The sequence below is a fragment of the Haliotis rubra genome, unplaced genomic scaffold (assembly GCF_003918875.1).
Source record: "Haliotis rubra isolate DU_JTF1 unplaced genomic scaffold, ASM391887v1 Scf276, whole genome shotgun sequence".
Classification (NCBI taxonomy): domain Eukaryota; kingdom Metazoa; phylum Mollusca; class Gastropoda; order Lepetellida; family Haliotidae; genus Haliotis; species Haliotis rubra.
The window spans coordinates 849,428-864,095 of NW_025766847.1; the positions used below are offsets into that span (position 1 = coordinate 849,428).

At 41.9% G+C, this 14,668-nt stretch overlaps 2 protein-coding genes across 2 annotated transcripts in view; one reads left to right on the forward strand and one right to left on the reverse strand.

The window, feature by feature from the left end:
- Window positions 1-2,570, reverse strand: part of LOC124280940 (centrosomal protein of 95 kDa-like) — a 30,407-nt gene extending 27,837 nt beyond the window's left edge. The window contains 2 exon segments of the mRNA XM_046716946.1: window positions 1,891-1,951; window positions 2,400-2,570. Of these exon segments, the coding sequence (XP_046572902.1) occupies window positions 1,891-1,939 (49 nt within the window). The 5' untranslated portion in view covers window positions 1,940-1,951; window positions 2,400-2,570.
- A 107-nt stretch (window positions 2,571-2,677) lies between these two features.
- Window positions 2,678-14,668, forward strand: part of LOC124280921 (tether containing UBX domain for GLUT4-like) — a 31,207-nt gene continuing 19,216 nt past the window's right edge. Inside the window, exons 1-4 of the mRNA XM_046716914.1 lie at window positions 2,678-2,763; window positions 3,158-3,216; window positions 13,801-14,013; window positions 14,466-14,547. Of these exons, the coding sequence (XP_046572870.1) occupies window positions 2,686-2,763; window positions 3,158-3,216; window positions 13,801-14,013; window positions 14,466-14,547 (432 nt within the window). The 5' untranslated portion in view covers window positions 2,678-2,685. The remainder of the gene's footprint in view (window positions 2,764-3,157; window positions 3,217-13,800; window positions 14,014-14,465; window positions 14,548-14,668) is intronic.

The window sequence follows — 14,668 nt, forward strand, 5'->3', positions numbered from 1 at the left end:
GGGTTACTGAAGATCAATTCTAACCCGGATCTTCACGGGCTGGAACCCTCTGGAAGGTATTCACACAATGTAAGAGGTCAGGCACATGCCCCTCTATCTCTCTTTACATCAAGACCAGTAGTGTTGTGAAGAGCATATTTTTATTTAAAAAACTCAGCTCAGGCATTTTTTTAAAGCCTAACCATTGTCACTTCTAGGTAACATTATCAACACTCACTAGACTGCTATTAACAGCATAATTTTATGCTGCCATTTAAATTGTTACTCTACTGCGTCCTGCCATTGTAACCACCTTGCAGTAATTTACATTGATTTGTAAACAGGGTTTTACACAGACTTTGGGAGTCATTCTCAATATTTGGGAGTCATTAAAATTTAGCATAATATTTATGTGTGTATATCAAAAGGCAAAGATTTTATTGTTTTGTGTTGTATTCTCATTTATGTTAGTTAATAAACAGTATATTTTTCACAGTTCAGTTCAGTCATAACAAACTCGAGTATAGTGAGCAAATTATCAGGTTTGTGATTTATTCACTTTAACATACAGTTATTAACATGAATTGAAAGAAATATCTAAATTAATGAAGACCTCACGAAAACTATCATTGTTTGCTTATCAGATCGATTGTATTGACTCTGAACTGAATTGTCAGGGTAACTCATAAAACTTGCGTCAAGCTTGACTTGTATGATAATATTTTTAGAGTCTTTTACAAAATTGTTGCATCAAATACGCAGGAATCACGCGTCATGTAAAACCCTGTGTAAACATACTTCATTTTATAATACAATTGTTAATTGTATAATTGGTTTCACAATGAATTCTTTAGTGCATAGATTTCTGAGTTCACTTGCTCCAAGTTGGTAGTCAACATGTAACAGTGTGTATATGCATTACAGATCAGTTAACACAAGGATGACGTAAATGTGTGTTTGACCATTAATTTGATAACTTGCTAATGTGTTAAAACAAAAATTTAGATAATAGAGGAAAAAGCCTGATTTGCGATAACTGGCTGATAGTGATAATTTCAGCATTGCTTGACTGTAATATATGCCATATATTCACAAATATGAAAATTATCAGGGTAACAAAGTGAGTCAACTCATAGTTGTTACTGACATGTATGAAACATGACAGAGTTAGTGAGTACGTGAAACAAAAGAGAAAAATGGTATCATTCAATATTACATTCTCATTTGATAAACTTAAAGTCGGCCTTGGAAAACTTTCTCTATGCATGTGATGCTTTGCAGTCAATAATCACGACAACATACATCATAAAAGCCACATGACATATGTGAATATGATCACGATGAAGCATGTAATATGTTACATAGATCTGAGTTACATGTGTCATCAGTTTACGAGCAGAAAAGCCTTGTACACTATTGGCTGGGAACTTGAGTGATATACAGAAATCCTTCAATATGTTCATCACGTAAATGTCCTACAATGTAACAAATTTATCATCATCTTATTTTTGGTGAAATATATCTGTAAAACTATATTAGTTCTACTTGGTTCTGTATGGTAATTCAAATGTGAAAGTTTGTCCATTACGCAACAATCAGCAATTCATGCAGCCGACCTGTGCATCACAAGGTGGCATTCACTCAGTTTATCATGGTGAGATAACATCATATGAACCATTACAAGTTCATGATAAGGGTACAGCCAGTTGATTGACTTGCATTCATTTTTATATGACAGCAATGCATTGTTTATATACCATGACCTTTGACCAATAGTTATTAGATTATTATATAATGTTGTCAAGTGATGAGAACAGGTCTCACTGTCAATTATTACCTGGTTCAATCAAACATCACAAGCAACTGACCAATTAGATAGCTGGATTTTACAAATATTGATAAAATACTTACCAGTACCTGCTTCCGTCAGTTCACTGGTAGAACCTCGAAAGCTGTCCATAGCTTCGGTTCACTGAAATAGAGATGAATAAATTAATGTATGATCAAAGGGTCAAAATACAGAATTAATTCTAATGTCAGCAACAGTGATGAGCAAAATCAAGAGACTGCGATGCCATGAATCCTGAACAGAACCTACATCTTATACATGTAAGCACTTGAGGCAGCTCATGGGTCAATGGAAAGTTGTTGATGTTGGAAAAGAAAATCTAAAATCAATTCCCATGTCGATATCAAAATAAAGTAGAGCGAGAGAGTGATTTTCAAGACTTTTGACAAATTGGTGAAAACAAAATCAACAAGACAGTATTACCATGAGAATACTTAAATCAAAGCAAACCAATCAATTGGAAACCACAAGGCTAGTACGAGAGCGTCAACGAACGACGTTGGATACACTGAAAATTTTGGTTTGGGTGCAAGTTGACACATGTCGTGGACTAAATAAAAATGATATTTACTTAATCCTTCGACAGAGTTATTCCATATGCATATCCGCCTAATTACCCTCTTCCAAAGATGGAAGTCCAATCCGTTTTCGTTCGATGATTCACGAAAATAGTACTTTTCAAACAAAAAACATGCAGAAATGTGTGTTCACAAACTCGAACAGTACCGCTTCTGTCGTGTTTACGATTTGTTTAAAGCTTTATAAATCAAGACATCCCATTGGGTCCGATAAATCGATTGGCCAATCCACAAACGTGTAACAAACTAGGAGAAGAGCAGATAACTCTAAGAAAAGTAATGGCGACGGTGCAAGTGCTTTGCCCGAATGGGCGACGTCAAAATGTTAAAATAACACCTAATTCTAAACTTTTACAAGTGAGTTTAGGACCGTAGTGCCAACATTTCCGGAAACATACACCATTGTTGTCAAAACGACATTATCAACAAACTCTGTCAGAATTTATATGTGCAACTACTGACAAGTTTCCGTTATTTCAGTGGCGGAACAAAGATAGGATGCGTAAATTATTTTTAGAACAAATTCACGTAAATTAATATTTTTATCTTTAAAGTTCAGGAACAGTCAAACGTAACTCAAGACTTATGGTCACAAGCACAAAGTATTTGCTCTAAATCATGATGTTAACCTAATATTTCAAAATTGCAATATTTTGTCATGTCATGCTAAAAAAAATAATAGTGAAAATGTGTGTGACAAATTGTGCAATATCTTTTGATGTCATATTAATATGATTTTTTCTAACACAAGGTACTTGAAGACGTATGCAAGAAGCAAGGCTTCATTCCAGCAGAAGACTACAAACTTGTGTAAGCTCCTGACATAACCAGTCTGATACATTTAAATATATTATAGCCTCTTACCAGTAATGCTGAAATATATTTGAGTTTTGTTTTGTAACTTAACTTTAAAATCAACTGTACATACACCACTTATATTATCTACATGTTCAGTGTGAACTTTTTATGATACAAGTTTGATCACATCTCCTGCAACAAGCAATTATTTTCATTTTGCTTGAAGAGAAAGTTATCTTTCCCAGAAGGAAACAAAATTTGCTCCCCAGTTTAGATTCGGACTTGACTTTGGCACTAGATTGTTGAGAAAACAGTCGGTATATGTCTAATTGTTAGTAAAATGGTGTGTAGAAATTTCACAACTGATGAAACACACATTTATCATGATATAATCATTTTAGGAACTTAACATTCTTAAAGTAACAAGAATTCATCGAGTATATATATGTATAGCTGTTTGTTGTCAATATGCATAGATTTTTTCTTATCCTGACTCATGATCTTTTGCTTCTCCCTTTCCGTTTCGAATGGTAGTGGAACACTTGAATCCCTTGAAGTTCCCGAAGCCGATGTAAAAATACACTCACCCACGAGTTACCTCCCTTTTGCCCTTTTCCCGCGCAAACAGTCATGTGACCAGCCTTACTTGTCACTCTCTCCCCTTTTCACCCAAGCAGATGGTTGGGCAAGCACTGGAGTCCCTTATACAGCTTTTTATTTAGGTCCTATTCTTCAAAATTATGCTGTATATGGATTTGGCAATAACTACTATGTATTATTTCTAAACAAATTGTAAAAATTATTTGTATTTATGTCATAAATTCATCGTAATGTAACTTTGTTTACATATCATGAAATCTTGCAGTGTTTGCAGACACAGGTTATCTGTGGCTGATCCTCACCCCCAGTGCCCTTCGTGCACAAAACCATGTTCTTCCAGCTTCCGCTGTACTTATTGTGTTGATTTATCAAATCTTCAATTTAATCAATATTTCTCTTATATCTATATGTGCCATGGATCGGGTGAGGAAGTCATCTCAAGTCACGGCTGATAAAACAGGAGATCAGCCTACAAACCATATGTTGCTTGCTACTGCTGAAGTTCATAATACTGGTGTTATGTTCAGTACGTTGCAGGGGCAGTCTGCTGGTACAGGGACCAAGAAGAGATCGGCTACAACGCAGTTGACTCAGACTCAGGCTAAGAAAAAGACGTCATCTTCTTCTACATCGCAGAAGAAAGCATCTGTTACCAGATCAGAGGGTAAATCTGCGCGTGCTAGTAAGTTAACGGAGCAGAAATCCTTCAACGAAGAGATATTACCTTCGCATGAAGTAGACATTTTTGATCATCCCCCATTACTTCTACCCGAAGTACCTACGAGATCAGCGACTCAATCGACTTCTGCAACTACTAGTATCGTCCCCTGCAACGGTCACAGCAGGCCAGCTGTTTGACGAACTACCATCAACTTCTCAACGGAGTGAAGTTGAGGCGAAGAACTCATCAGCGTTCACGAACGCTTCATCTACACCGCAGCAGCTTCAACCAACGCAGAACTTCAACCCGGGGCGAATTTATGAGACAATTCACCAACCAGATGATGGCCATGTTGGAACGTAGGTTCGAGAAAGAAGCGAAGGCTCGGCGAAGCCTCTCATCTACCGACACCATGCGCAAACCTACGGACCTGCGCGAACCTACGGACCTGCGCAAACCTACTCCTCATAGAACTATGTCTCAAGACTACAATGGCGAACGTACACCTTTGCAAAGGTCTCCACAGTCGGACGACTCTGTCATCTTAGAGGAGGATAGAAGAGTTGTAGAGAGGTTCAGAATGATCCACCTACCTCAACTCAGACTACTCATCCGTCCAGCAAATTACATGGCCAGCATAGACCTACAGGATGCGTATCTACACATCCCCATACATCCAGAATCAAGAAATTATCTACGAAAGTATCAGAGGGCAGCACTTCCAATGGAACGTCCTACCGTTTGGAATATCTTCGGCTCCGAAGTTCTACTCGGTCTACTAACCTCGGCGCAGGACTTGACTCGCACAGGAAGGTTACAACTAAGACCGCTGCAATGGTTCCTGACAAAACATCTAGACAACATCAACCCAATCTTGCTGCCAGACAACCTCAAGAGGTATCTACTTTGGTACGTAAACGCTTCGATACAAGGCTGGGGTGCGCATCTCAACAATCAAGTTGCATCAGGAACGTAGTGCAAAATAGAGCAGCATCTTCACATCAATCTGCTAGAGATGAAAGCCGTGATCAACGCCTTGCAACTATGGTTGAGCTCACTGAACAACAAAATGCTGATGGTCCACACGGACAACTCTACAGTGGCATTCTCCATAAATCGGCAAGGATCCACAAGGTCTCCAAGCCTGCTACAGCTCACATTCCATTTGTTTCACATCACGGAGGAAGCAAACATCTGGATAAAGGCGTGTCACATACCCGGAGCCAAGAACGTACTTGCAGACGCTCTATCCCGACCACTACACCCGTTACCTGCGGAATGGATGCTCCATCCAGAAGCGTTTGTCTCACCAGAAGCGCTCCGGATTATCATAATGGAAATAGGATCCCCTTGCATAGACCTGTTTGCCCCGAGGTTCAACAAACAACTACAGACGTTTGTCTCACCAGTTCCAGATCCTCAAGCCTGGGCAACAGATGCACTGAGCATATCTTGGGAAGGACTAAATGCTTATGCGTTTCCACCCCCGATATTACTACCGAAAGTACTGTTGAAGATCAAACAGACACAGGTGCTACAACTGACTATGGTCGCGCCATACTGGCCAGCGAGAGTATGGTTCCTAGACCTAATAGAACATCTCGGAAGTCCAACAATCAAGTTACCAGATTGGCCGAACCTACTCATACATCTGCACACCAAGCAAGTCCACGGGAACCCGACAGCGTTCCAGCTACACGTGTGGACCGTATCAAGACATGTTTGAAGAAAAGAGGATACTCCGCCAGGGCAGCCAAGGCAGTAATACTAGCGTTACGCAGATCTACTCATAACCTGTATGATGACAAGTGGCTGAAGTTTGAGACTTATGCAAGGCAGAAAGGCTTCACTGCGATGAAAGCTACTCATCCTCAAGTGGCGGAATACCTGTGTCATCTTAGACAGACCAGACATCTGAAAGGTTCGACATTATCTACATACCTCGCCACCATCAGTACAGTGATTACCATGAAAACAGGCATCAAGTTGACAAAAGTACCAGAATTACTTGCTCTGCTGAGATCTTTTAAACTGGAGGACCAGCAAAAGAAGTTCAGAGCTACCTCCGAGACATAGCCACTGAAGACGTCTCAGGCATTCACCAATTTGGGCCTCTCGATGTAGCACAGCAACTTACGGTTCCTCAAAGGCACTGAGTTGGAAAATCTCACCCTTTATCACGTTGACTTGTTGATAACTTTTACTAAGGAAAAAGTATTAGTTTGAAAGTCCATTCGCACAGTCTAGGACAGGCTAGCATGAGTGATTAAAGACCCTGTACGGGTAAAGATCTTACCTGTACGTGAAGGGATCGCAACTCATTTATGATAAAGATCTTATCATAATCTATGGGTTGTTATAAGATATCTAGTAATAAGAAGATACTAGTTTATCTGTAGCCACATGAATCAACATGATTCAACTTGTCTGAGATTGAGGTAAGACAAGAAAGTGGTTCCCCCGAGTTATAACGGAAGTTGGAAGAAGAGGATCACGGAAATGCCGTTTCCCAGTTCCCATGGGGGGGATACAGGACGTATCTAAGGACAGCTGATGAATCCACGAAGTGGCTTAACCCACCACCAATCCGTCGGATTCTATAAGCAAAAGATCATAAGTCAGGATAAGAAAAAATATGTAATTTTTCAAGTAAAATTGATATTTTTATACTTATCCTGACGAGAAGCCCTCCCAACCTCCCCACTGAAGACATTTTTGATTTCACAGCAGATCCAAGTGCATGGGCAGAAAATCAGGAGAGAGTGACAAGTAAGGCTGGTCACATGACTGTTTGCGCGGGAAAAGGGCAAAAGGGAGGTAACTCGTGGGTGAGTGTATTTTTACGTCCGCGTCGGGAACTTCAAGGGATTCAAGTGTTCCACTTCCATTCGAAACGGAAAGGGAGATAAGCAAAAGATCATTTGAGTCAGATAAATTATAAAATCCTATCAATTTTACTTGAAAAATTACATTTGCAACATAGTGGAACACTTGTATCTCCTTAATTGAAGCTCCCTTCAATGTAAAATCACTAATTGGTACTCACCCACGAGTTACCTCCCCTGCCGTAAGCGGGAACAGGTGTCGCCACCCTCTGGCCTCATGCTTCACTCTCCTTCTTAGCCCAGTGAGCAGGATGTGAGAAGCGCCTGTGTCTCCTTACACACTATATCCTTTGGTTTTTCTTAGTTAGTTACCTTTTATAGTTTACTATAAAGGTATAGCTAGTATCCTTCAGTTATTTGCATTAATAATTAATCATTATTTCTACTGTTTATTCACGTGGAGTTAAGTGATTGTTCAGCTAGTTTTACATTGATGAAAAACTGTACTATTTGTAGATTACGTTTTTCGCCATGCGGATCATGTGGTATGCCCTAGTTGTACTCGCCTTGTGCGTTTGACTCCGCGTTGCAGTTACTGCATAAATTTAACCAATTCTGCCTTTGATAAATACCATCTTTGCGTCTTGAGGCGTGTTGCAGATAGGTCGCATAAACTAGGTGTAGACATGGCCGATCGTCGGATTGCCCATCCAGTCAACTGCTGTCGAGTGATCCCCTCCCGTCTGGTGTTCTGCTTGAGACCCCATCGGAAGAGGGGCGTGGGATGCAGTCCGTCACCTCTAAGAAGCGACCGGCCTCTCCAGACATCCAGTCATGCATGAGACAAAGTCCAAAGAGGGCCTCAAGCGTCTTCTCAGCGCAGACCCGTGCCCCAGGGCAGCGTCTTCCTCCAAAGGGAAATCTACGAAGTCATCGAGAACTTTCTCAGGCGAGATCGTTCCAGCAGCAGAATTGGGCCTCGATGACCAGCCGATCATCATACCCGACATACATACAAGAAGCGACCAGTGACAGCGACAGTGGCGTCAGCAGAGATCAACAAGCAGCCTGATGCCTCTACACTGATGTCAGGCGAGATCGCTGAGGGCCCCACAGCTAACACAGCAGAAAGGGCACCATCTACTACGTCGCAGATCATCCCAAAGCGATCTTATGAAACAGATCATGATTATGATGGAAGGCCACTATAGACTGGAGAAGCAGCCATCCCAGGGTCCGAGCCGGCGAAGGCTCCAGCGTGAACAGCACCCCAGGGGCACCATCTGTCAGCGTAGCAGCCACGACAATGCAGCCTTCGCGAAGGAAGTCACAGACCACCTCGACGAAGGACCCAGATGTACAGCCTTCGCGAAGGCCTTGGCGATGGCGGGAAGAATCATCACCTTCTTGGCGTCATACTCAGATATGGAATCTGATCACCAGACCACCGCAAGCCGGCGAAGGTCATATCATCGTTCCCCAGGACCCGGGCGCTCTCTGAAGCTTGAAGCGCGTTGAAGGACACCTGAACCCAGATCGTCTTCATCTAAAAGATCAGCAAGGGACTACACAAGAGCTTAGCGAAGCTATCAGTCCCCTCATAGATCGCCAAGAAGGATCAACCTATCGATATAGATCACCAAGGCGATCACCTGCGCCGATCACCACGTCGATCACCTCACAGGTCTGCACATAAGCCTACAACTAGATCTCCACAAGCGTCCAAGCGATATAGAGATAGAGCCACACAGCCCTACATCAGAAGAGCAACAACCTCTTATCTATGATGATGGAATGGAAGATGATGGAGGAATTATTTTCTCAGATGCAGAGATAAGATATTGGATGGTCAATAATCTAGATCTCATCACCTTCCAAAGTGGCAATAAAGGCAGACTTATCTGATGAAAGAAGATGGCGCAGATGCTATTACACTACCCCAATCGACCCGATTGCGGCGGTACCTCAGAACCTAGATACAGCATTTAACAAAGCCACAAAGGTTCAGACGCCACATCTGCCAAATTTCAGCCAAGAAGTTCTCCACGCATAATATGGAACCCTTCTTCAAAGCCAAGACATCGATGAGAACTATAAGCTGATCTCCGATGCCAAGAACAAGTACTACAAGATTGATGATCGGAAATTGGTTCAGATAGAAACCATGACGAGGCGTATGTTCTTCGGTCTAAATAGATCTAGAACAATAAATGAGACACTTATCTCCAGATTTCGGAACACGACCTCTGAAGATGACAGAATGATTTACTCGGCCCTACTGATGCAAAAGAAGGACCAGCAGTTTTTAACAGATCATCTGACGTCTGTCTCAGCAGCACTGACCTTAGCTCGTCGTCGTCAAGGCCTCCTAGCTTCCTGCAACTGGGGTGAGAACTTTACAGCTCCACTATATACAGCCCCGTGGTCTTCCCCATCCATATTTGACGGTGAAATAGACACAGTCTCCAAAGAAGTCACCAAGGATTCTAGAGAAGTCCTGATGATTAAATCGATGGACACGCTAGCCAGTGTCATTCGACAGACTTCACAAAGATACTCAGGGAGATCTAAATTCACGGGCCTACAAAGAGCTAGAGACAGGAAGATTGCCAGTTCAGGGGAAGAGATTCTTTTCACGCCCTTATGGCAACTATAGAGGAGGGTCAGGACGAGGCAGGACACCCAGAGGTTCCCAACTATAAGCGCTGAAAGACAGGTTCGAACGACTGGAGTCTTCCACCCCAGCCGTTCCAGTACAACCGTCACAAGTGGGTGGGCGTCTTCAACTACACTGGGAAAACTGGGGAATACTTCAAGACACCTATGTCTCCAACATTCTTCAACGCCGGATTCCGGGTATCCCACTACAGGCCAAGCCTCCACTAACAGTCAACCCTCACAAGTTCGAGGTAGAGGCACAACAACTACTAAAGTTAAGAGAGGCGGTTACATTACTCCTAACCAAGCAGGCCATAGAAGTAATAGAGCAAGGAAACATCGAACCAGGTTTCTACTCCCCAGTTTTCCTAGTACCCAAGAAGAACTCCAAGGAGAAATACAGACTCATTTACAACATGAGCTTCTTCAACAAGACTTACTTAAACAAACCACCCAGGTTCACTATGCTACATCTACCGCAGCTACGCAGATGATTCGCCCCATGGACTACATGGGCAGTATAGATCTACAAGATGCTTATCTGCACATCCCAATACATCCCGAATCCAGGAAATACCCTCGGTTTACGCTAGGACGGGTTACATTACCAGTGGAAAGTACTCCCCATTCGAATAGCATCAGCCCCATGGTTATTCACGCGAGGATAACGAAACCGATTGTTATCTATCTACATCGTCAAGGGGCTACGCGAGTGCGTTCTTCCTCGACGACGGGATACAAGTAGATCAAGATCCACAGCATCTCAAACTACAGTTAAACTACATCATAAAGCTACTCAACACAGCTGGGATGGTTAGTAAACTTACACAAGTCGGACCTAGTACCATCGCAAGATCTGCAATTCCTAGGAACTGATTTATCACCAATCTCAACCGTGATAGTCGCATTACCAGAAGACCGTTGGCTCAAGATCCAACAGATCATTCCACCAGCTCTACTGTCACCGCTACCACTCGACAATGGCAGAGCTTACTAGGTCTTCTAACATCAGCCCAAGACTTGACAGTCATAGGCAGATTACAGTTACGTCCGCTACAGGTCTTAGTCTCCAATACACATCTCGGCCACCTACAACCATTCAGTCTACCGATACATCTCAGACCTCATCTATTATGGTGGACAAAGAAATCGAATGTCTGCGAAGGGATTTGTTTAGCAGAGCAGGAATTCAAGACCCATCTATATGTAGACGCTGCCGCTCCAAGGTTGGGAGCTCATCTCTCCAACCGGACGGCATCAGGGTTATGGACTCAGCTAGAAAGCAAACTCCACATAAACGCATTAGAGATGAAAGCTGTAATCAACGCCATAAGACATTGGAGCAACATTCTACAGAATGCGCACCTGATGATGATACATACCGACAACTCGACAGTGGCGTTTTATGTGAACAGACAAGGCTCAACGAGATCGCCGAACCTTTTGAATTTAACCTTTCAACTGTTCGAATTAATCCAAGATCTAAATCTACATGTCAAAGCATGCCACATTCCCGGAGCCAGGAATATACTAGCAGGCGACTCTCTCGAAGCCACATCTACCGTCGCCGACAGAATGGATGCTCAATACAGAGATATTTGCACAGATAATCAAGTAAATAGGAGCCGCTAGTAGATCTATTCGCCACAAGGTTCAACAATCAACTACCGACATTCGTAAGTCACCAGTGCCAGACCCACAAGCATGGGCAACAGACGCTCTAAGCATTTCATGGGAAGGCCTCAATGCGTCGCCGCTCGCCTCCCAGCAATAATACCTCTAGTATTACAGAAAATCAACCAAAGCGCAGAGCCTACAACTCACTTTGGTCGCTCTATTGGTCCGGCCAGAACGTGGTTTCCGCCTTTAATACAAGATATCGGTCAACCGGCACTAGAACTACCCAAGCGCCAGCAAAACCTGTTAATACATCCTCACACCAAACAGGTGCACAGAAACCCAGAAGTATTCAAACTTCACGTATGGACTGTATTAAAATGTGTTTAAACAAGAGAGGATATTCTACCAGGGCGGCAAAAGCAGTCACGCTTGCCTTACGATACTCAACGCCAGAACTTGTAATGACAAGTGGCAAAGTTTCAAAAATTATGCAACAAACAAGGGTTTTATTAGCTGAGAGATGCTACGATCCTCAAGTGGCAGACTATTTGTGTTACTTACACGCAAAACAAACATTTAAAAGGCTCCGACATTGTCAACATATATTTGCAGCTTAGTTCTGGTGATTTCTATGAGAACGGGTGTTAAATTAACAAGAACACCAGAGTTACTGGCCTTACTACTCGTGCTTTCCGATTGGAGGACCAAAAGCGGAAATTCCACGCCCCAGCTTGGGATCTGAATGTAGTTTTAACGACACCTCACAAGTGAGGATTACGAACCATTGGAATCGCATAACGTTTGAATTTCTCTCACAGAAAACAGTCTTCCTGTTATCGCTAGCCACGGCAGCCAGAATATCTGAAATTCATGCTCTAGATTATGAGAGGATACAGTTTGATGAAAATCAAAGACAGCGCACCTGGGATTAAGATGGGATTTCATCGCTAAAAAATCAACTACCAGGTCAACCAGACAGGTTATTTCACATCCCTCGCTTATCCTCAATTCTTGGATCTCAAGATACATTGGACTTATCTCTATGCCCAGTAACGAGCTCTCATAATCTATTTACGCCGTTTCCAAAACAAGGCTTAAGATCGCCAGAAGATTGTTCATCCCGTTATAAGCCTACAAATCAGACAGAAGTCTCTCGCACTCACCATATCAATATGGATAAGAACTGTCATTTTAATGCCTATAAGGCAGCAGGACTGGACCCTCCAACAGCATCAAATCCTCATGAAATCAGGGCATTGGCATCCACCTCGCCCTTCATGGTAACTGTTCATTGAATACAATTATGGAAGGATGCTTTTGGAAATCTAACATGGTGTTTGCTAATCACTATCTCAGAGATATCACCACCGAGGACGCCTCTGGCATTCATCATTTCGGTCCTTTGGTCCTCGCTCAGCAATTGACAGTCCCTCGTGAGGGCGTTAATATTCACCCTTACGAGATTATTAGATATATGATACATATATTCACTAGCTTATAACTCCATGGAGTTCTAGGGCTATGTACATATTTAGCTTAGGTTATTCAACCTTAAGCTCATACTGAGTTATATTCAGTGTACAGCCACGTTAGAGTAGCAGTTTATATATATATATTGATATATCAGTATATTAGTAAGGTAATACCCCACTTATAGTGTATATATCTATGGCTTATTATAAGGAAATATCCTAAGTCTCAATGCCTTATGAAGTTCCCTCAGAGGGGTTATTACAATATCACTTACTTAAATCACTAATTAATCCAAAGTATTCTGTTTACCCACCACCTCTCCGTGGATTCTACAAAAAAAGAGCATGAGTCAGGATAAGGAAAAATATGTAATTTTCTGAGTAAAATTGATATTTTATACTTATCCTGACTCATGAGGTTAGCCCTCCCATCCTCCCCACATAACACTTTGGATTTCCCTGTAAATTCAAGTGTTGGGCTCGCAAAATCAGGAGAGAGTGAAGCATGAGGCCAGAGGGTGGCGACACCTGTTCCCGAGCTTACGGCAGGGGAGGTAACTCGTGGGTGAGTACCAATTAGTGATTTTACATTGAAGGGAGCTTCAATTAAGGAGATACAAGTGTTCCACTATGTTCGCAAGAGGAAGGGGACAAGCAAAAGAGCATGAGTCAGGATAAGTATAAAATATCAATTTTACTCAGAAAATTACATTTTTTGTATGTAATGTGACATTTTCATATCATTTAACTTCCTTGATAGGCATGGCAGGAAGGATCTTGATTTGAGCCTCTCTTTTCGATATGCAAACCTACCAAACAATGCAAAATTGGAACTTCAAAAACTGGAAAAGTCTAGGGCAGAGGAAAATGTAGGAATTGCTCTGCAGCTGGAATCAGGTCAGAGGCTGCAGAATTCTTTCCTTCCTGGTACAAGTCTGTGGGACATTCTTCAACACTGGGAGACACAGTCTTGGTGAGTATAATGAATTGAAGGACAAATAACTCGAACACACTGGGTGTGATGTTGTGCTTGCTTCACCAACTTGACCTAACATCATTCCACTAACTGATTATGAAGTTACGAATGTCATGAATCCCATACTTTTACACAGACTGGTGATAGTTATTGACATAATGTTATTTTGGGAGATGGACCCTTGAGTACGTAGGACTTGATACAGTCATGGTGAGAACTCCGTACTATCAGTCTAATTAAATATAATATCAGGTGTCTGTTTTAACAATGTTGGTTTGGTTATTTTGTTTGTGTGGGTAAGTATATTCAAATAATACCACATTTGTTTTCTGATGTTATGAACATTTACGATTATGACAAGTACATTGCTATGAAAATGTAAAAATATTTTGGATATTGGTGTCTGGGTACTTATTTTGTACCTATTTGGGTACTATTTCCCATTTCAGCGAGCATGCAGGCAAGCTGACTGTTGTTGACGATAGTCGGACGCCACCTACTCATCCAGTGTGTATCTACATGACAGAAGAGGTCAGTGAACCAGTTTGTCATAGAATCATTATATTAAGTGTGCTCTTGTTAGCTGGAGGGATGCAATTTGGACAGACTTATAACTCATTCAAGTATCTGAACCTCTGGCCATCCTAACTAA